The following is a 23109-nucleotide window of genomic DNA, read 5'->3' as shown; positions in this document are numbered from 1 at the left end:
CACTGCTTCCCCCCCACCCTACCCCCACCCCCTAGTCTCACCACAGAACATAAGCGGTTACAATGAGTAGTTTGACCTTGGACTAGGAAAGGCAGCACTGAGCAGGAAATCATGCTCAGCTCTCACCACAAACTCGGGACCATTCCGTGGCTAGGCAGGACCCTGCAGGCAGCAGGTGGGACTATTTTTGTTTTTTAATGTGCTAATTTATATGAAAGCCACAAGAGAAAGTGAAGAAAGAATAAGCTATATTTAAATGTGGAAACAGGTCTAGAGAGGGCATGTGAATTGTTCCTCACACATTTTCATTAGATTTTTAAAAGGGGTGGATTTTACAAAGTGCTGTGACCTTTTTCTTCTGGCAACTTTATTATTTTTTTAATGTTTAGTTATTTTTAAGAGAGAAGGGAGTGTGAGTGGGGGTGGGGCAGAGTGAGAATCCCAAGCAAGCTCCCCACTGTCTCCAGAGCAGGCTGGATGCCACGACCCCCAGATCAGGACCTGCGCCAAATCAAGAGTCAGACACTTGACCAACTGAGCCACCCAGATGTCCCTTCTGGTAACTTTAAAAGTAAGATAAGCAGCAGAATTGAGGCAGAGGCCTGGAAAGTGTGGGATTCCTTGTGCCTCAGTGAGCAGCTAGCACTGCCCCCCCCGCCCCCATCTCTGTCCTGCCTCCCGGGGAGAAGGGGGGCTACTCTGAATTCAGTTTCTCAAGTATAATGTAGTTCCTAGGAAGCTCAAGGTTACTTTTTTTAACATAAGATTTAATTTAAGAGAGTCATCAACCACGTCAAGTGCCTAATTCATTGTGTCTGGGGAGCAGGTGGTTAGGGCTGAAGGCAGAGAGCTCCCGGACGCACAGCAGCCCCCGGGCATTCAGACATCCCAAGGCCTGCCTCCAAATAATCACGTCTGCATTTAATCCTCAGGAAAGAAATGGTAGAGAAGACGACCCTCAGGACACAAAATCAAGTCTCAGCAAAAGGGATCTAAATTTTGAGACGCTGGTTAAGCTGGTAAGCCAATGATTACACAGTGAGAATTTTCCATTGTTTTTCTCCTGACCAGAAAAAAACAAGGTGAGAGCCTTTATTCTGGTTAATTCCTTTTTCTTGACTGTTTCCCTTAGTGGGGGAGACACCTTAAATAGAAGTGAGGGAATCCAACAGGTAGATTTTCCTTTTAAATATGTCATGATCTGAAAAGAAGTTAACCAACAGGATCGAAGTGTAACATCTTGGAGCAAGAGCCATCTCTGCGCTACTCTGATTTTCTTTTTTTTTTTCTTTTAATTTTTAAAAAATGTTTATTCCTTTTTGAGAGAGAGAGAGAGAGAGAATGCGTTGGGGAGACACAGAGAGAGAGGGAGACACAGAAACCCAAGCAGACTCCAGGCTCTGAGCTGTCAGCACAGAGCCCAACCTGGGGCTCCCTCCACCCCAAGCACAGAACCGTGAGATCATGACCTGAGCTGAAACAGCACATGTAGCGACTGAGCCACCCAGGTGCCCTACTCTGATTTTCTAATACGACAGCAGGATAGCATTTAGAGAAATGGCATATGGACATACAGGTTCACAGTTTCTAAATGACCCACCAACTCATAGTCTGGCTTCAAAGGCTGAGTATAACATTCGGGGCCCTGTCTTTCTGTTTACAAAGGGCAGCAGGTGGAGGAGGCGGCAGTTGGCGGAGGCGCGGTCCTGTCCTGCCCTCACAATACACTCAGGCCACTTTGCCTTTCTTCATCCCACGTTCGCAAAGTCATCGCCATGTTTCCCTTCCCAGAATCCTTTAAGGTAGATGTTAACAACCACATTTTGTAGATGAGGGGCTACAGTTAGAACACTTAAAAGACTTCCCTAAAGTCACACGACCTGCGGAGAAAGAAACCTGAATCCCGCAGCCTGGAGCTCAACTGCCGAGTTTCTTACCAAGCCCAGCCATGTCCTGGGCGAATCCACCTGCCGCGGCTGCGCCCGTGTGGACCTCATGGTGTGGGTGCTTGCTCACCCTCGGGTGCACCCCCGGGAATCACCAAGGAGAAGGTGTCTCACATGGTGCTATGAATATGATAGTATCTCGTCTCACTATTGGTCACAACATCTGACAATGGTTTTAGGACAACATAGGTTTGACAACTGAAACCATAATTCAAAATGATTATAAATTGGGGAACTCCAATATTTTAAAAATATTTGTACACAAAAAAGCATAATATGGGCTCCAAGCCGCAGCACAGAGCCCAATACAACTGTATTTTTTTTTTAACTCATTAGGAATGTCTAAATGAGTATCATACATACATATATATATATACACACACACACATATATATATATATATATAAATCCTGTGTTTGAAAGATAAAACTTTACCAAAACAGTGTGTTTATAGTATTTCGTAGAATGGGTTTTCTGTTTTTTCTCTTACATTACTTTTACATTTGAATTCTACTTCATGTTATGGTTGATTCGTTTTGGGCAAAGTTCACATAGCGTTATACTTTGTATTGTCATATTTCATTTGGGGCAGTATGGGGCATTCGAGGGCTGAAGGAAAAGAAAAAATTGTGTTCTAAGAGTATTAATAGTTGTAGGGTCAAATACAAGGCCATAACGTTTTCAAAAATTAAACACTTTCATTGTTTTCTATTGTAAAGATACTCATTTTTCAACTTTTGAAAAGTACAGATAAAAGAATTACCTAGTCCCCGCACTGAAAATTAATTTCTCCATATGTAAACATAGCACACATAGTAATAGGGTGTGGAATTTCTTTACACCAGTGTATGATTTTTCCCCCTCTGCATTAAAGGATAAAACAAGACTTTGAAGTATAGAAAACACAGGACATTTGGCAACCTAGCCAAATGGGTCCACTGTACCACATTAGGGTCCTTTTCCTTTTTCCTAAATCCTGAAAGAAGAGCATGAGTTTATTATTTCATAACTGCCTGTGAGAAGCAGATTCATTGATAGGACGGTTAGCTCATTTCAGTGCTGCTGTCTGCAGTGTACTCAATAAAACACTATAAATCAATCAAGAAGACACTGGGGAAAAGACACGGGAAAGCAATCAAGAGTGGGCACCCCAAAGGCTTCCTCACGAGACTGTCACTGTCATGAAGGCAAGACTCTGTGCCTTCCCATCACTGTGTGGTGACCACCTAGCATGTGTCACTCAATACGTATTCAAGTAGATTAGATAGATAGACATCGAGTCTCAGTCTGGCACCCTCAGGATCCAAGACTGACCTGATGTGAGGGGCAAGTTGGTGATCAGATCAAGCAGTGTTTAGCAGGGTCCACCATAGTCCCCTACCAAGGTCCCCTTCAACCTTGTATATCACAAACCCCAAAGGGGGAACCTCAGAGTGACTGCCTGACTGTTCGATCGGTCATTTGTCTACCTCCTTCGACTTTCAGGCTCTTGGAGGCTATAAACATGGAAAGAGTCATCCTGCTTTCCCTATGAGTTCTTAATGCCTTTCTACAGGAGAGAAAGCTCCAGATGGATTCAGCTGGAAAGCGAACGGGAGTTGTCAGGGAACTCTTACAGAGTGAGAGAAAATATGTGCAGATGCTAGAAACGGTGAGGGAGGTCTACGCAGCACCACTGAAAGCAGCACTGGCATCAAACAGAGCAATTCTGAGTGCCACAAATATCCGGATCATTTTCTCTGACGTTTTGCAGATTTTAAGTCTCAACAGGTAAACTCTGTATAGGTATTTTTTCAACTATTCATTCATTGTGACTTGGGAGGAACATGCCCTTAATTGTTTCAAAAGCTGTACAGAGGCTCTTTTCTGCCCTTCTCGGAGCCCCTGATCATCTCACAAGAGAGAGGGCTCTTGCTACTGAGCTGTGACCAATAGTGAGAATTCCTGGGGGCTTATCCTGGCCTCAGTTCAACACCGTAGTTCAAGGAGTGGAGCTCAGTGCCTGGGGATTTTGTATTCAGTATACTGTTCACACAGAAGGTGATGAGAAGAACTGATTGTTACTGTTTCATTTTTTGTTTGTTTTTTTGAGATGGGGAGCGGAGAGGCAGAGAGGGAGACAGAGAGAGAGAGAGAGAGAGAGAGAGAGAATCGCAAGCAGGCTTCACACTCAGCACACGGAGCCAGATGTGGGACTCGATCTCATGACTATGGGATCATGACCTGAAGCCCAAATCAAGAGTTGGATGCTTGACCAGCTAAGCCACCCAAGTGCCCCCTTTATTTTATTTTTATTTTTTGAGAGAGAGCATCTGTCACTGTTCTTAATCAGCAGTGTCTCATTGAGCAAAGGGAAAGAAAACACAGGACTTCATGGAGTCAGGTCTCTAGGACACTGTACTTCGAGAACCCAAGGCTGGGGGTCGGCTCCGTGAGAGCAGGTTGTTTCCTATATGCCCTGGTTGGCAAAGAAACGTGATCATGTGCACAAGTGGGAAACTGAGCTGGTGCCTCTCTGCCAGGACCTCCCTGGGTAACTCAGAGGTTCCTCACACTCAGCAGCCCCAGCTCCTACAAAAAGAACAGGTTGAACAGGCCCCTTCCAGGTTTCAAGGCCATAACAGCGGAATGAAGGGCAACCTTAGGGCCTCAGGGAAATGGGCCCAGTGGGAGTGATGGCACTTGAAGCGAGTCAAGCACTCTCCTCCGAGGACTATAAGAAAACTTCGCCGCCCGCCTGGCTGGCCATGTGGGAGGGGGACAGTCGGGGGCAGCCCCGTGGAGGCCAGCCTGGGCTTCTGGCTCAAGGAATTAAGAGGAAGAGGTGAGAGTCCACCAGAGTCAGCCCGATACTTCCTCACACCCCAGTTCCGCCCCCCACCCCCCTTTCCTGACAGAGCTGCCCTGCTCTGTGTCAAGGCAAAAAGATTTGACAAAAGCCCTACCAGGCTGCACTGATGACAGCTAACCTATCTGTTAAGTTCCTAGGTTATCCCTGGCCAGGGTTTCACGGGCACGCTTTTCTCCTACGGCAGGCAGTTTCTAGGCAACCTGAGAGGCAGACTGCAGGAATGGGGCCCGGCTCACTGCGTGGGAGAAATATTCCTCAAATTTGGAAGCCAGTTGAACATATATACCAATTTCTTCAATAACTACCCGGTTATTCTGAAAACTATGGAGAAGGTAATGTTGAATCACCATCCAGGCGTGTATAAGACCTTTGGAGTTCCAAAGGAAGTTTTGTGTGTGATTCGAAGGACACTGTGATTCGAAGATTACTGTGAACTCTTTGAGGATGGGGATTCTGACGTATTTCGTTTTGTATCACTAGGGACTAGCATTAGTGCTTGATACAGCAGGACACAGGAACTGACTGTTGGACTGAACTAATCACACACATGTCCAAGCTTTCATCTGCCCCAGATACCCTGTGGCCCACGTACAGAAACATGTCTAACAGTTAGGTAGAAACAAGATGGAGAGCCCTGATTGTACTCTGCCAACACAATCCTGTGTGACCTTGACAAGTTCCACTCTCTTACGGAGAAAATGAATCAATAATCCATATGTTTCTTGGAATAGGGACACTCAATCTGTGAAAGCTCACTGTGCCATAAGGAGTATCTTTGCCTTCCATTCCCTAGAAAGTTCATTATAAACATTTTTTCCTGTTGCAACACATGCCATATGTGGTCTGGGCAGGAATATTCGGCTCCTTCTGCATCACTCACTGCTCTTATTGGGATTTCTGCTGGCAATGAGATCTTCCTTTCTTCCCTCTTCAGTTTGTATCAAAAGCTCAGCAGAAGACAGCACCTCTCACTTCTGCCAGTGTCGGTCTGCACCAAGGCCCCAAGGGGAAGGCCTGGGGGCCGGGAGGACACCATCCCTGACCTCAGATGTCTCCCTTTGTGGTGTTCTTCTTGCCCTGCTTAGGGAGTTTAAACTAAAAGCTGCTAGACAAGTGAATGATGGGAAAGTTGCGTGAATAAGGCCATTTCATAGAACCAACCTTTCGGACAGGATATTATCATAGACAAATGGATACCAGCATTTTTTTTTTAAATTTTTTAAATGTTTTTATTTTATTTCTAGGAGAGAGAGAGAGAGAGAGACAGCGTGAGCAGGGGAGGGTCAGAGAGAGAGGGAGATACAGACTCCAAAATAGGCTCCAGGCTCTGAGCTGGCAGTCAGCACAGAGCCCGACGCGGGGCTCGAACCCACGAACCGCGAGATCATGACCTAAGCGAAAGTCGGACGCTTAACCAACTAAGCCACCCAGGTGCCCCACCAGCATTTTTATAGTTAGGGATAACGATGGTGTCTATTTCTCTAGCAGGGAGTGCGCATATAAGTCAGTACTCAATGAACGGTAGCTATGAATATTACAACAGTGAATATTTGACGTCTCGAAAGTAGCACTACTGGTGTCTTTTAGGCACGTATGTACTGAGAAAAATGAGGTCACTTACTGAGTGCCCCAATAATGATGAATGAATACTTTTTAAAAAGTACTAAAAGTATCCGGTTTTAAACAGATATTTAGTACAGTGGAGCCTCTTTATAGTGCTCCTGTGAAAACATAGTTAACAGCAGGATTACAGGTGAACAGTTTCTTACTGTGGAGATAACACTTACTATAGGACAAGCGCTTCATGGATAGGGTTTTTCCTCTCCTCACCATGAGAGTTACGGTATCCATGGGGAAACTGAGGCTCGGAGAAGTTAAATAACTGACAGGACACATAGAATTAGGTAGAATTAAATTAAATTTTTAATTTTAATCCAGGCTTTCCTGGTTGCAAGGCCATTCTGTCTATACTGTCTCAGTTCGCTGAATAGGGTTAATCTGGGGTATAACTAATACACTGTACTTAGTATGTCAGCAAGAGCCAATAGTACTAATAATACCTCGGTCAGATGTAGGTGTTGCCCTTTTGCTTTGAGTATTTCATAGATTGTCCTTGCCTGGTGGAGCTTTTCAACCGTATCAAAGAACAAAATTTTGGTATAATGCTCACCTTTAGTGCAGAGAAACGACACCAGCCTTCCGAGCTTTCCTGAAGAGGCATGATAAGACCATTGCTACCAAAATGCTGAGGTAGGTTCTGAGGGAAAGTACAGCAGGGGTGCCCCAAGTACAGGGCATACCTTGACCTTCAGAAAGTGACCACCGTTCCCTTTCCTATGCCTCCTACAGCCTCCCGGAGCTGCTTTTATACCCATCCAGAAGATTTGAAGAATATATTAATCTTCTCTACGCTCTGAGGCTTCATACTCCTGCAGAACATGGTGACCGTGGGGACTTGACCGCTGCAATTGACCTGGTCAAAAAATATAAAACTTATATAGATCAGGTTGGTTGCTGATAAGAGTTTGTGTCCTTGAAGAATGTTACAATGCTTTGCGGTACCGACTCAAAGATCCTGAAATAGCTTATCCTTTGGTAGTGTTCTTTACTTCAAAGCCTTTCATCCTTTTCATGTGAAATCACTGGGTTCAGTGATTTGGAGCACTAAGGGCATCTATTCTAAGCCGAACAACATGAGACAGAATGTTTTCAGATATCTGTGTAAGTGCAATAGAACTTTTATTAGTATGAAAGTTTGAAGACGGATATTTGGATTGATTTTTCTAGATAAGTAAAAGGGAAAAAAATCAAAATCCTTTGTTTCTGAAGGTACTTCTTACTTTGTTATTTAAGTTTTCTGACTCAGTAAGTAAAGCAATCATAATTATTCTCTGAAAGAATTTGGCATCTTGGAAGACAGACTATCATCCTGAAAATACTGTAGTGATGGGCATGTTTCATGGGCTCCAGACTGAATGTAACCTGATAACATATTATGCCCTGAAGATATTTTCCAAATACAGTGCTGTCACTTGCATCTTGTTTTAAAACACTGGGGACACGATGGGGCACCTGGCTGATTCGGTCAGTCGAGTTGCCCATTCTTGATTTCATCTCAGGTCATGATCCCAGGGTCGTGGGATTGAGCCCCATGTCAGGCTCCACGCTCAGCGTGGAGCCTGCTTAAGGTCTTCTTTCTCTCTCCCTTTGCCCCTCTACCCGGCTTGCATTTTCCCTTTCTCTGAAACAAAAATAAAAATAAATAATTGGGACACAAAACTGAGACTCTTATTAAAGTTTATGAAAATACGGAGCCCTATATCGAGTGATGTAAAATATTTTAAATCTATTTTTTATGTATAAAACTTTCATAATTTTAGTGTGCCTAAAACCACTTTGTTTACTAGGTGAAGCAAAATGTCGGTATGAAAGATCAGCTGTCAGACATACAGAGAATCATCAGGGGATGCCCGGTACGTATCCAGATGTACTCACTGCATCTCATGCTCATTGAATGTAACCTCCAGTCATTGGCAAAGGAGACCTGCATTTTTCGATTCAGCTAACATCTGTTGAGTGCCTGCTGTGTGCCACGTGCTGGCAAGCTCTCACATTTCACTTCCTTGCTAGTGTTAAGGATGCGTATGAGAGGAGGCACAAGTGAACTTGACCCCATCCCATAATTTTTCTTCAGTCTTAGCTCCGTGATTGGTACTTTTGTGAACATGGCCTCCTTTGGGGAAAGGGGCCATGTCTCTTAATATTTGACATCTCCCTGCACATAGTGCCTGGTGCAGGATTCTGTGCACTGAGGATATCTAAAGAAATCTCAGGAGTTGTCTGTTAGCTGTTACCTACAGAATATCATCTGGCCCCACTCTACTTTCTCTCTTACTGCCCTACTTTATGATCAAAGCACACAAATCCACTCATAGTTCTTTAATAATGTTAACCTTTCCTCACACATTTGTGCTTCACTCATGCTTTGCCTTCTCTAAAATTGCCTTCCTTTTTCAATCCACTGGATAAACTATTTATTCTCTAAGAATCCAGTTCAGGGGCACCTGGGTGGCTCAGTCGGTTGGTTTTGGCTCAGGTCATGATCTTGTGGTTTGTAAGCTCGAGTCACTGCATCGGGCTCTATGCTGACAGTGTGGGGCCTGCTTGGTATTCTCTCTCTGCCCCTCACTGGCTTGCTCTTTCTGTCTCTCAAAAATAAATAAACTTAAAAAAAAATCAAGTTCAATCATCATCTTCCTTGTGAAGTTTCCCCAGCATCTCCAGCTGTGAATTAATTCCCCCCTTCCTGGGAATTCTGCAGCACCTTGAACATCTCTGTCACACTTTTCTGTAACACTTAATTCATAAGACTGGGAGCTCCATCAGGTATGAACTATGATTTACTTGTCTTCTAGTGTTTGGCATCTAGTAGGAGCCCAGCAAATTATGTTGAATTAAAGTATCAATTGATTGGCAATATTTTTATTTGGTCAAATTGGGGAAACAAGATGGAGGCGTTTTGTTAGAATTTAGATCTTTACCTTTTGATGGGAGAGTGAAGCTGATTGGATTACACAAAGTCCCAAATCCTGGCACTCATAGAATCTGAACTTTATCTCTGAGTCACTGTTCATACCTAGTGATCATCTCCATGGCTACATCAGTGCAAGGGCCTAACTTCTTAATTTGTAACGATCCATTCACTTCCCTTTCTTGATAGATCCCTTCCTTCCTGCTCCCATTCCCCTTTTTTTTAATACTAGGAAAGCATTTAAAGAATTTACAAGTAAAACAGTAATTTCAGTAGTTTTAAAAATTAGACAACAGGGGCACCTGGTTGGCTCAATCAGAATAGCATATGACTCTTGATCTCGGGGTCATGAGTTCAAGCCCCATGTTGGGTGCAGAGGTTACTTACAACTTTAAAAAATAAATTAATTTAAAAAATTAAAAATTGAAAATTAGATAACACCCTCAAATATAGTTTCCATTGTCAAGGCTGTGGTCTTTCTGAAGAAAGCCTGTTTTGTTCATAATAAAAATATTTACTTTTTCATAATTAAACTGAGTTCTACTCAACAGTGTATGGGATAAAAAATGGTTCTGTAGTAGTGGGACTTTTATTTCCTACAAATTTGTGAATGTTTCTAATTTTGTTTTTGATTTCATAGACTCTATCAGAGGAAAACCGATATCTGATTAGGGTCCAAGATGTAGCCCAACTTCATTGCTGTGATGAGGGAGTAAGTTTCTCTTTAAGGTAAACATCTAACTATCCTAAGGCCGTGACGATGACTTGCTCATCTTGTATCTGGGATCGAGTACAATGTCTGACGTACGTTTACAAGAAATCTTTGTACTGAACTGGAAACTTCCCCACACATTCCTCTGGGATAATGTAAAGTGCTGTATTACCTTACTCATATTGTCCAGGCAGCTACTGGATAGAATGGGAGAAAATACATGGTCTCTGTGGGAACCACAAACTGCACAGAAGCAGGAATTCTGAAGGTTGGTCACTTTCCTGCTTGAAAGGAGATCCACATGGTGGGTATCACACGAGTGATTTGCTCAGCTATAAGAAAGAGAAGGCCAGTTAATTATCCTCAGATAGTTATTGAGGTTAGTATTAACAAGGTCTCACCAAGAAACCACTATTATATTGAGGGCTCACTGTATCTGTTCCTCACCTCACAGTAGTGTAAGAACAAAAGATGGGAGGGTGCTAATTCCCATCAGCTGGCATCCCCTTTCCTCCTTTAGAACAGGATTGCGGGAGGGGCGCCTGAGTGGCTCAGTCGGCGACTTCAGCTCAGGTCATGATCTCTCAGTCTGTGAGTTCGAGCCCCATGTCAGGCTCTGTGCTGAAGGCTCAGAGCCTGAAGCCTGCTTCAGATTCTGTGTCTCCCTCTCTTTTTCTCTGCCCCTCCCTGCTTGTGCTCCATCTCTCTTGCTCTCAAAAATAAATAAAACATTAAAAAACAAAAGATTGGGGGACGCCTGGGTGGCTCAGTATGTCAGGCTCCCAGCTCTTCATTTCAGCTCAGGTCATGATCTCCCTGTTCATGGGTTTGAGTCCTGAAGCAGGCTCTAGGTTAGCAGTGCAGAGCTTGCTTGGGATTCTCTCTTCCTCTCTGTCTGCCCCTCCCCCCACTCTCTTTCTTTCTCTTAAAATAAATAAAAACTTTAAAAAAAGGGTCAGATAATAAATAGCTTGTGGCAACTGCTAACTTCACCTTCACAGCACAAAAGCAGCAACATAATGGTATAATACACAAATAATACAATCTTCATAGATAATACAACACATAAATGAACCAGTATGGCTGTGTTACAATAAAACTTTATTTATGAAACAAATGGTAAGGTCATAATTTTCTGATCCCTGCTTTGGAAAATTATTTGCAAAACTAAGTTCTTAGAATTAATGGCAAAAATGAGAACTCAACAAGTAGCAACCAAATGGAGAAAAGTCAACTCCCTTAATCTGTCCAATTTCAATAAAAGAAGTAAAAATGGATTTGCCTGTCATTTCAGTGAATATTTCAGTGAATGTTTCCCAAAGGCATAGGTGGAAGGTGGGGTGGGGGTGGGGCAGATGGTGGTTAGAAGAAACCCAATCCTCTCACTTCTATTCCTACCTAGAATGATTCTAAATGAAAATCAAATTACACCATTGTATCACTTTTATCATGGTCATAGTGTTTTTGTTTTGTTTTGTTGTTTTTGTTTGTGTAGTGATGGAAGAAAACTAGCTAGCAAACCAGCAAATTCTGAACATACTGGTGAAGTGGGAGACATGCTAGGGATTATTCCAGCTTTTTATTATTAGAATTTATTTTACCTTCATGTTCTCATGAAGGTAACACTCTCTCTTTAGGTAAGTCTGAGTTTCTGATCTACATAATTTACCTTTTCCCTAAAGAACTTCTTTTAGCATTTCTTACTAGGAAGTTCTACTGGCAATGAATTTCCTCAATTTTTGTTTGTTTGAGAGTCTTTCCCTTTCCCTTTTGAAGGATAATATTGCTGGCTACAGAATTCTGGGTTGCTGGATTTTTTTCTTTAAATGCTTATTACACTCTACTCTCTTCTTGCTTGCATGGTTTCTGAGGAGACATCCAATGTCATTCTTGTTCCTCTTTGTTAAGGTGGGTTTTTTGTTTTGTTTTTGTGCTCTGGGTTTTTTCAAGATTTTATGTTTGCCTTTGATTTTCTGGAGTTTAAAAGTAATATGCCTATGTGTAGATTTTTTGGTATTTACCCTGCATGGTATTCTATAAGCTTCCTGGATTTGTGGCTTGGTGTCTGTCAATCATTTTGTAAAATTCACAGCAATTATCACTTAACATATTTCTTCTGTCCTTTCTCTTTGTTCTCCATCGGCTTTTCCCATTAGACATAGGTATGCCTTTGGTAATTGTCCCACATTTCTTGGATAGTCTGTTCTTTTTCAGTCCTTTTTCTCTTTGCTTCTCAGTTCAGTAAGTTTCTATTGATGTACCTTCAGGCTCATTGATTCTTTCCTCAGCTATGTCACATCTGCTAATGAGCCCATCAAAGGCTTTATTCATTTCCATTTCAGTGTTTTTAGTTTCTACAATTTTATATTGGGGGGGATTCCATTTTTTGTTCATATTACCCATCTGTTCTTTTGTTGCATGTTGTCTACTTTTATTTATTTATTTATCATAAATATTTAAAATTCCTGTCTAATAATTCCAACAACATCCCTGCCATATGAGTCTGGTTCTAACGCTTGCTTTATCAAAGTGTTTTCTCTCCTTTTAGCATGACCTGTAATTTTTCGTTGAAAGCTAGATAGATATATTGGGTGAAAGGAACTGAGGTAAATAGGTCTCTAGTGTGAGGTTTTATGTTTATCTGCCTAGAGGTTAGGCTGTGTTTATTTACTGTTTGTTGTAGCTGTGGTGTCAGAAGCTACAGTTAATTCTGGTGTCTTGTTTTTGTCTCCCCTTTGTCACCGAGTTTCCCATAAATAGGGGTCTGAGCCCTCTAGTTCCTTATAGCTAGCTATAATCCCTGGCATTAAAAGGAGTCCTATGGATGTGGTAGTCAAATGGAAGGGAGGGTAGGAGAGGGGTTCTATAGTCTCCTAATTAGGTCTTCGTTTTTAGTGAGCTGGGCCCCTAGGCTAGGACCTTCACAAGTGTTTCTCAGTCATGTTTTTTATATTGTTCTGTTTCGGTGCCCCTCTAAGACACAGGAAATCAAGGAGGAGCTGGGCGTACAAGTTTCCTCCCCCATGTTGGTTCCATTCCGATAAAATAGTTTCCTTTGAGGGCAGTCCTTTGTTAAGGAGAAGAGAACTCTGTGGGCATGTTTCAGAAAAGTTACTTTTCCCTTTCCCATCTGGAATGAAAAGAGTTTTCTTTCCATCTTTATAGGGAGAATCTGTTGGGGCTCCTGGAAGTAAAACTCCTGTAACTTTAAAATTCATGCAAGTGGGGACAGAATGTTCCCCTAAGGCGAGGCTTCCAGGAGTTCTTAATCTGTTACACTAGTTCACACTGTCTCTAGCAATTAGTCAATTATCCTTTAACTATCCTGTCCTGATGTGGTTCCATCAGGGAGTTTCTGCTTCTGGGAAGCTGTGATTCCCTTATCAGTGTGTCTCTCTGGCTTTTGGGTTGTTGGTTTACCTTATGACCGCAGCTCTTTGATGGATCTAAGAAGAGTTGTTGATTCTGAATTTGGAACTTTTATACTATAGTTTTTTTCAGAAACACCAATTTTCACTTATGTGACTTGAAGCCTGCTGGTTTTGAAATAAGCTTCCCACCCCCCTTCCCTCACTTGATGCCAAGGTGCCAAAAGGTGAGCCTTCTAGGACTGGTGAATAGTGGCATGGCCTTGAATCCCCAAATGGAGCCATCCATTTCTCAGACCGAGTCCTTTTGAGGAAAAACCATATTACACTGCCAAAAATATATTGTAAACTTTCCTTTTAGCCTTACCCAGAGAGACCTACAGTCATTTACCAGGGCCACTTTGTTTTGGGGACTTCCCAGGGATACTGGACTCTGAATGGACTCTTATCCTGGGAACTCAAAGAGCCACACAACCCTCAAGTCAGAGTGTGGACGTATGGGAGCTAGGGTTTGGGCTCCGGTCGGCTCAGAGAACCGATGCTCAGTCAGTTCATGCCAGGGGTTGCATTCTGAAAATTGCTTTGAAGGTTTTATGTATTTACAGAAGTTGGGTACTTGGTTGTTTTGGCAGTCTAATACAATAAACAACAACAAAACACTTCCAGAATGATGTTAGGAATTTAAACTAGAATAGATCTATTCCGTTTTGCTGAGTCATTTGACCTATTTCTGAATAAGAAAAATTCTGTCCAAGTCCAGAGTAAAAAACTCTACCCTTAGGGTTAGTTCTTTTCAGTGTGAGCAGAAGTGACTTTCTGAAACCCTAGTAGGATCCATAGTTGCCACTTCAGCTGCTGTATGATGTCAATATGAAAGGTGAAATTATTTACTTTAACATATGTAGAGGAATTGTTAAGGTTTTTTTACAAAGGTCTGGTGTTTCTTGTCTTTGGATGAAAACTGTTGATCTTGAGGGGGTTAATTTAGTAAGTGGCTTTGAAAACCTTTCTAGACAGAACTCAGATTTATAGAGAGAGTAAAACTTTGGTTTGAGAGGTTAATTCGTTCCAGAAGCATGCTTATAATCCAAAGCTCTTGTATATCAAAGCGAATTTCAAGGACCATTGACTCAGTCGTAATCACATGACATTCGGCCTCACGTACTACTCGTATTGCAAGACATTGTTCGTTTATCAAGTGAAAATTTATTAGAAACGTTTGCTTGTTTTGCAGAACACTCGCAGAGCAAGTTACTCACGGTCCAAGGTTTTACTATATTTTAATGAGCATTCTCATAATCAGATTGAAATGATAAAAGCCTCTTTGTGTGTGTGTGTGTTTTTTTAATGTTTTATTTATTTCTAGGAGAGAGAGAGACAGCATGAGCAGGGGAGGGTCAGAGAGAGAGGGAGACACAGACTGAAACAGGCTCCAGGCTCCGAGCTGGCAGTCAGCACAAAGCCCGACGCGGGGCTCGAACCCACAAACCGTGAGATCATGACCTAAGCGAAAGTCGGAGGCTCAACCGACTAAGCCACCCAGGCGCCCCTCTTTGTGTGTTTTCAAGACTGTTTCCCTGCTCTGATTACAAATGGCCTCAACTCTAAGTTTGTTAATGTGCCTGCTCCTTCCCTTCCCTGGGCTACCCCCCCCAACCAATTGCTCCAAGTGAGTCACAAAACTAGAATTCTTTCATTTACCTCCACTTTCAATGCTATCGCTTCCAAAGGAAAAAAGTGATTATTTACCAAAGCAGACATTCCTTTCAAAACCACTTCTTTAAAGCAAACTTGTGTGCATATTCTCTGATAATTGCGATAAAAGAGCAAAATTTTATTATAGGTTTGAACATTTTTCTAAACTGGTATGATAGAAATAATTGTTCTTATCAGTAATATGGTAAAATTATTGCCAAAAAGGGCAAGAATATGGGTGTTGTTTCCTATGTAAAAGTGACCATCCACCACATACAGACTACAGACCGTTACATCTAGACTTAAAATGTATTTCCTGCCTTTCCTGCTTCCTCTCTCCCTCACCCCTGTCAGAATACCCTATCAACTTGATCTCTAATATTGTTTCTTGCAAGCACCCCAACTCCTCCGGCCTCAATCATAACCACATAGAGACGGGAAGGAAATGTGTGAGAAAGGAAAAGCTGGCTCTAGGGTTAGGTGACCACTGCTCTTCTTTTTATCTATAATCGAACACAACCTGTACTTCCTAATAGTCTCCAAAAAGCTGACTCTGAAGCTTAGTACTCCTTAAAAATGTTTCATTCACAGACCAGTCCTTTGCCTAGCTTGGCATAGTTCTAACTAATAAATGATTTAAGTGCCTCACTTCAAAATGTGGTCTGTACATCAGCATCATCTATTAGATGAGTTGAAAATCTATTAGATTTTAGAAATGCAGAAAGTCTCTGGCTACTCCAGCTCTATGGTATCAAATTTTGCATTTTAACAAAATTCTCCAGGTAATGTAGATGGATATTAACATTTGTACTATGGGGCGCCTAGGTGGCTCAGTTGGTTGAATGTCCAACTTCGGCTCGGGTTGTATCTCATGGTTCATGGGTTCGAGCTCTGTATTGGGCTCACTGCTGTCAGCGCAGAGCCCGCTTTGGATACTCTGTCTCCCCTCTCTTTGCCCCTCCCCCCCAACTCTCTCAAAAATAAAAAAAATTTTTAAAAAGTCTTGTACTATGTACAAGTCAGAGCCATTGTATAAAGTGGATTCTAAGTGGTAATTATAGCAGCTTTTATGGACAGCAATCTGGAAATTTTCAATAAAAATACATAAACCCTTTGACCAATCAATCCAACTCCCCAAAGCCTATCTGATAAAGAACAGCATTTAAAGGATTTGACTCTGTGTAAAGATCAGTTTATTGGAACACTGCTCACAGTGACAATGGGGAACTAGTGAAAAGAAGGGGAGAGAAAGGAAAAGGAGGAAAAAGACCCAAGCCTGTAAACAAAACCAATGTGCATCAAAAGGGGAAGAGTTGAATAAATAATGGTCTACACACAACATAAGGTATTATTTGCCCATTAAAAAGGATAAATTAAAGCCATACCAGTTAACTTGATTTCCGTTGTGGAGAAAAGCAGGAAAAAAAGTGTGAATAATATTACATTTTTGTAAAATAATGGCAACCTACCTGTAGATAGATGTGTATATACATATGTACATATGCGTGTGATTACCTGAGCACAGAAGAAAACAAAGAAAGACAGGTACTAGTTCAGTAACTTGGGTGAGCTGAATGTAGGGAAGAGGGAGCCAAGCAAAAAGAAGTGACACAAAAAAAAGTACATTTAAAAAAGCCAATGGTATGGACTGATGTCACTTTAGCATTTACGTAAAACTTTATGTGGCTGTACGTAGACAATTTAAAAGTTAAAGATGGTGAAGATAAAAAATGAGAGCCTTCCTCTGAACATCAAGCCAGTAAACGGACTCCCTTTCTTGGAGTAGCTGAGGATTTCTTGATGGATCCAAGAGAAGAAAGGTGTTTGGTTTTCCTCCATCAAAACCCTGAGCTAGCTTCACTTAGCCACTGCTGGTGTGTGTGGGGACTCTGGGGACACTGTGTTTGCGGGGGCGGGGGGGGGTGACTCTGCTGAGCACTCTTCCTAGAGCACACTGGCACCTACCACACACAGAGACGTGGCTGCAGCAACACAACAGTGAAGAGGGTCATAGATGGGGGTTGAGGACACCACATTTTGCCTGTGGATGCCTACAGCTGACCACTGCAGCAAAATCAGTGAAAATGAAGAGCTACTTAATTCTAACCTTTCATACTAATGAAGTGTATAATCTGTTGATTGCCCTCCAATCAAAATTAGAAAAATTCTAATTTCCTACCTAGGAGTTAAATGAATTTCTTTTCCTTGCTTTGTACTTGACACCTTGTGCCACATTGGTCCTTGTGCTTTTCTCTACCCCAAACTGTTGTTACCTTTAAAGATGAAACCAAACAAAAACTTACTTTCCTGATTACCCATATACTTCAAACATAAAATACCAAACTTGACCAAAGTTTAAAAATAGCTGTCACATGATTCAGGTCATAAAGGAAGAAAAGTTCAACCTCCATTTCCCCCTACACTGACTGAATACTTGGCCAGTGAGTACGTTCAGACCATTCCACCAGGAACCTTGAGGCCCACCCAGAGCCCTGGTCTGAGTGAGAGACAGAGGGACTATTCACATCTGAGACAGAAGGGACTATACTCAGAACTTCAACGAGCCATTCCAAAGGTCTGTAGTGGGCAAAAGCCTGGACACCTGGCTTATCAATGCAAGGATGATGAATTGTGTAACAAAACATGTATGTATGTATACGTAACCCTTCTCCATTTTAACACAGGATCTATGAACACACCCGTGATCTCAGTCTTTTCCTCTTCAATGATGCACTACTTGTTTCTAGTCGGGGCACATCTCATACTCCATTTGAAAGGACTTCAAAATCAACCTACCAGTTCATTGCATCGGTGGCTCTTCATAGGTTACTTGTAGAGGATATTCCAGATTCCAAATGTATGTATTCTCGTTCTTCGAAGAGTTAAATACCTTTAGAAAGCTCTATTTTATAATGCTCATTAACTATTAAAAGTGGGGAAAGGATTGGGATTTCAATTCGCAAATTTGCCAATAATTATCCAAATGTTTTTAGGTTTCATTTAATGTAAATTTTCATCTATCGGAAACAGCAAAAGAAAGGAATGCTTGCATTTTCAGACATGCACACTACATATTAGGAAAACAATTTCAAAAATCACAAAAGGAGACATGAACCCACATCATCTTGAGTTCTTTGAAGCAGCTGACAGGAGAGCTGGAGCCCTTCACTACTACTCGCTACTTCTTGTAACTGCTACAGTATTAGATTATTATCGATCACTTTTCCATTTTACTAGGACTCTATATTGCCTATACTTGCTACTATTTTAGATTTCTGTCTACATTCCCATTCCACTAGGACTAAGTGATTATTATAGATTTGGTGTACCTTTTATTCCTTAAATTCATATTCAAGTTAAAAGTTCTTCTGTAATTAACAGATTTGCAAAGGATGTTTAGTAACAAACATTTCACTGATTAATAACCTCAATAGAATGATCATCTGTTTCAAAAAGAAATCCTACTTAAAAAAAATACTGTGTCTATCTTTAGTTATTATCCTACACTCTACTTCCCAAGCTCAAAAGGATCCCTCTCTTTCCTCAATTTCTAGGAGGCCAGACAATCTGGCCAATATTTTTCACTGCATGTCAAGGCAGGACTTAAGGCTAAAGCCGGAACCAAGATCTTAGAGAAGGAACGCAACGAAAAAGGGCTACTTCCCATTAGCTTTAGCCCCATTTTAAACCTGAAAAACAAAACAAAACAAAAAAACCCCACCAAAGGCGAAAATAAGTATTTCCACCTAGAAGACAAACTCAGGTAACATGAGTTAGTTATCTATAATCACTGGGAATGGATAAGGAGGGTAGGATGCAGTCAGCTTTCATCTCCCCTTAGTCAGCTCTGCCCTGTGTGAAAACATCATTCTATAACCTGCTAAACATTTGGCACTCAAGCTACACAGTTGGCTTAATTCTGACACCAGCCTTCAGACCAACGTGATTCATATATAGGGCTCAGCATCTGTACCTGCACCAGCTCTTGGTGTAGACCTCACTGATTCCAGTTCTCCTGGAGTGGCCAAGACAAAAAACTTAAGGAATATTACATCATCTACCACTTGCAGTCTTTAAAAATAAGTGCTAATTAGAATTAAACAATTATACAAAGTTATTTTAGATATTTAAATTATTCAGTATTTTTAAGAAGTTCTATTCTAAATTGGATTTGTATTTGTTGGACTCCCTTTTTAGTTTTTAAAAAATTCTTAAAGATGACTTGGTCAATTCTTGAATTTTAAAACATTTTCTTTTGATTGTGACCTGCCAAAATTAAATGGTATATACCTCAAATATTTTTACAGATACCAAGAATGCATTTATTCTTCAAGGTCCAAAACGTGAGTGGATTTGTGCTACAGAGGCTGAGACTGACAAATTCCTGTGGTTGTCAGCACTCCAACGTGCCATCAAAAGTAGTATGGACAAGTGAGAAGACATTCCGGGTGCTAATTCTGCCTGCCAAACACAAGGTATTTTCTATTCCCGAAGATGCAGTGGGAAGCAGAATGATGATGTGTCATGGGATGATGGCAGAATGAACTAGGATGATCCAGAAAGTCCCTCCTAACTTTGAGACTTTATCATCCACGATCAACTAGGTGAAATGTACAGTAACGACAACTTGAGTCCAAAATTTTGAAGCACTTCTTTTGGTAGTAACTTTTCACAGACAGTATTATTATGATTAGATTAATTTGAGCGTTTTGTTCATTTGGTCTAATGACAAACAAGATCAGAATAAAAAGTGTTTCTTAAATGATCAGTTTAGAGAAATATTTTGTTGGTGATTTATCAATCACAGTGTTATAAATTTTCATGATAGAACTGATTTAGAAATGTGTATACTATAAATGACAATTTACTCAAAAACCTGTTGCGTATATCCTTAATATGAATGTACTCCTCCAGAGAGCATTAAAAACAAACCACTAGCAGGCACTAAAAGTTTTCTGTGCCTCTTGTGTTTTTTGGTTGCAAACTTAAAATTTTTATTTATTTGGCTTCAAATTAAAATTTTAGACCTTCCAAGTAAGAAGTTTTAAATACTTAAATTAGACATTGTTAATTAGAAGGCTGGTGGAAAAAACAAACTTTTAAGAAACAAAAATAAAGAAATTAAGACAATTCTGTTTTAAGAGAAACGGCAAATAGGTGCTGAGTAGTTTTCTGTGTCTTTGAAGCCTTCAGTTAATTATTTAACAAACGAAGCCATAACCTGTGAGCCACCTGGAAACTTCTGCTGATGTATGTAGTAGTAATAAAATTTTTTTACTTAAAGTAGATATTAATCTTGGAAGCCTTCAGCTGTCAGTTTCCTTTCTGTTTCATATTCCGCTTTAAGAAGCTAATAATAAAATCTAGTACAGTCTAGGATTGTGAACTGGGCTATTTTAAACATCTTTTTTCAATAATAAACACACAGATTCCCTCTAATTCTTAAAAACTTAAATTCTTGTTTACAAAATGTACAGAAGTTAAATATTGTGCTGTTTTATTAGTGTAAAATCACACTTTGATTCCGTTAGGATATATCCATGCAGCTTAACATCTTGATCCCACAGACAGAATAAATCAGTAAAGGAAACATCTGCTGTTAGTCAGCAGTGAATGCAAATTTACAAATGTGATCAAAATGTATCATATAATATAAAACAAATCCTAAGACAGTATATCATCCTTAATAGGGTATACTTCAGAAGCTCTGTTAATAAGAAAAACCTGTCTTTATGGCAAAAGAATGAATGACCTGATAGATGAAGGTAAACTAGAAATCTCAAGGAATTTTCATTTATTCTGTGAATAGTTAATGCCCTCAGAAGTTTTAAAACATTATTACTTGAAAATAATCTCTGTAGTGACTGATAAGCATAAGCTTCTGATTGAGAGTTAAGTGAATAAATCATGCAAAAAATGGTGATGTTTGCAAGTGGGCAGTACTTATATTGTCTGTGGTTTCACCACTTTCCCTTCCCTTCTAGGAGACAATTAAGAAAAGCCTGGCTTCGTAGCTACCTCATAAGTGCACATAACTACTGAGTCAAAATCTCACGCACAAAAATTTTAAGTTACTTGTGAAATGGCTCAAGTTTTCACAAGAAAAAGGATAAAATCTGACCCACAAGTAGACAGGAAGAACCTGAAAGTCCCATGTGACTCCTGAAGATAGCTGATTATGGTTAAAGAATGCCTCATGCAATATAGTTCTTTCAAACAAAAGATTAAGTAGGAAACTCATTTTAAAATTTTTACAAAATAAATGTAGATGCTTTATGTAAACCTAAAAGAAAACTTGACAATTTATTTAATTTCATCTCCCTTTCTGCAAATATATCAGTCTGTGCTTGAGATATATAAACGGGAAGGCCATTCTGTACATCAAATCAGCGTGAGGTTCTGGCCACGCACGTACACGGGACCAGTGTTCTGAGTTCCTGATGCTGTGGAGCAGAGAAGGGTGGGATGCCAACAAAAACAATATGTCCTCCAGAAAAAGTCATCCTGACCCTTTTATTGTTGAAGTTAAAAAATAAAAGATACTTAAATACAGGTGAACATATAGGGCAAAACAGAATCATAAAATTTCATGTTGAACTAAGCAGTGAGCTGAATGTCTGGGTCTCCGAATTGGCCTGAACCCAGAGCTGCTTCAGAATGGGGACGTTCACAGTTAGCGGCCACTGGCTTATAGGTGAGAGAATGGCCGAAGCTGTTCCAGTTGAACTTCCAGAGAAATTCTCTCCTCAAGAACATCCTGGGAAAAGATGCAAAGCTAAGTTATGTTTTGAAGTATATAAAAATGAAGGCACATTTAACTAGCATCAAGAAAACAATTTAAATTTCTTAAGATGAAGGGATAGCAGTCATAGTTTAAAAGGATACTTCACTTTAAAAAAGTGGTTTCTTAATTAAAATCTTTTTTTTTACAAAATACATCAGGATAAAATGTTTTTTAATTATTAGAAAGCCAATACTTGCAAGTGATGGCTGTTCATGCCTGCAGTTTGCAGAAAGCCTACTCCCTGCAGCAACAGCTGATGAATCAATCAGATTCTTTCTCCTGGTAATTATATCTGGTCATCACAACTCCTGAAACTCACTTGAGTTTGTTTCACAGATAAATTTATTTTGTAGTCAGAATTTCTAATCACTGTTGATTTTGAGCAGTCTTTTCAGACAGCCAGCAAATTCTAACTCACCTACTTTTTTTTCCTTTTTCTTGACTATCCCGATAGTATTGTGTTTTAGCCACAACTACCTCTTCCTATTTCATGTCATACTTCCTATTTTCTGTTCTCAGATATAGTGAGAAAAAGGATTTTTAAAATAGCTTGTATACAGATGTTTCTATAGGTTTCTTTAGTTCTTCAGAAAAACATGTGCTGATAAATCTTCCTTGTCAAGGGATGGTGCTAGCAAGCTTGCTCTCAGTTTTACATGCTTCCTTTACAACAGACCAGTTTCATAAACACAGAATACAAATCTCTTCTTCGATCAAAGAGTTAATACAAAAATATCATTCATTCACAGGTATTTATCAAATGCCTAAGATGTGCTAGGTTTTGGGGACGGAGACAAGATGGTTCTAAGTTCATCTACGAGAATCCCAGTTTATTTCTGTGTCCTGGCCTACGCATTAACGTATCCCTCTCTCGTTTCTCTGAAAAGTATTTTGACTTGGACAATGTATTGTGCGGTCACCCTGAACAGAAAAAGTTAGGATTTACTCTGAGTTAATTTCAGTAGGCCAGAGAGACAAATGTGTCATACACAGTAATTCCAGACAATGTGATAAATGCTAGATGAGGGATATAACAGACTGTTTTGAGAATGAACTAACTGCATTAATTTTACAATTTTCTATTTCAACTTATACTTCCATGGACTCTTTTCTCACTGTTGTGGTTTACAACCTTGCTACTCAAACTGAGACCAACAGTCATCATCTAGAAGCTTATGAGAAATGCAGAATTCTCAGGGCCCAGTCCAGACCGAACATGAAC

The 23109-nt window shown here is 40.5% G+C and overlaps 2 protein-coding genes across 8 annotated transcripts in view; one reads left to right on the top strand and one right to left on the bottom strand.

Annotated features, from left to right (window-relative positions):
* ECT2L (epithelial cell transforming 2 like) overlaps positions 1-20040 on the top strand; it is a 68127-nt gene extending 48087 nt beyond the window's left edge. Inside the window, exons 12-20 of the mRNA XM_077776076.1 lie at positions 933-1019; positions 3502-3716; positions 4982-5129; positions 6974-7047; positions 7147-7303; positions 8205-8270; positions 9969-10057; positions 17788-17960; positions 19411-20040. Coding sequence (XP_077632202.1) covers positions 933-1019; positions 3502-3716; positions 4982-5129; positions 6974-7047; positions 7147-7303; positions 8205-8270; positions 9969-10057; positions 17788-17960; positions 19411-19538 — 1137 coding nt within the window. The 3' untranslated portion in view covers positions 19539-20040. The remainder of the gene's footprint in view (positions 1-932; positions 1020-3501; positions 3717-4981; positions 5130-6973; positions 7048-7146; positions 7304-8204; positions 8271-9968; positions 10058-17787; positions 17961-19410) is intronic.
* Positions 20041-21591: 1551 nt separating this feature from the next.
* REPS1 (RALBP1 associated Eps domain containing 1) overlaps positions 21592-23109 on the bottom strand; it is an 86437-nt gene continuing 84919 nt past the window's right edge. For all 7 annotated transcript variants that reach the window (XM_077776077.1, XM_077776079.1, XM_077776081.1 and 4 more), the window contains one exon: positions 21592-21860. In XM_077776077.1, the coding sequence (XP_077632203.1) occupies positions 21792-21860 (69 nt within the window). In that variant the 3' untranslated portion in view covers positions 21592-21791. The remainder of the gene's footprint in view (positions 21861-23109) is intronic.

The sequence above is a fragment of the Crocuta crocuta genome, unplaced genomic scaffold, assembly GCF_008692635.1.
Source record: "Crocuta crocuta isolate KB4526 unplaced genomic scaffold, BGI_CrCroc_1.0 scaffold25, whole genome shotgun sequence".
In the NCBI taxonomy this organism is placed as follows: Eukaryota; Metazoa; Chordata; class Mammalia; order Carnivora; family Hyaenidae; genus Crocuta; species Crocuta crocuta.
This window is presented reverse-complemented; position numbering and strand designations above follow the sequence as displayed.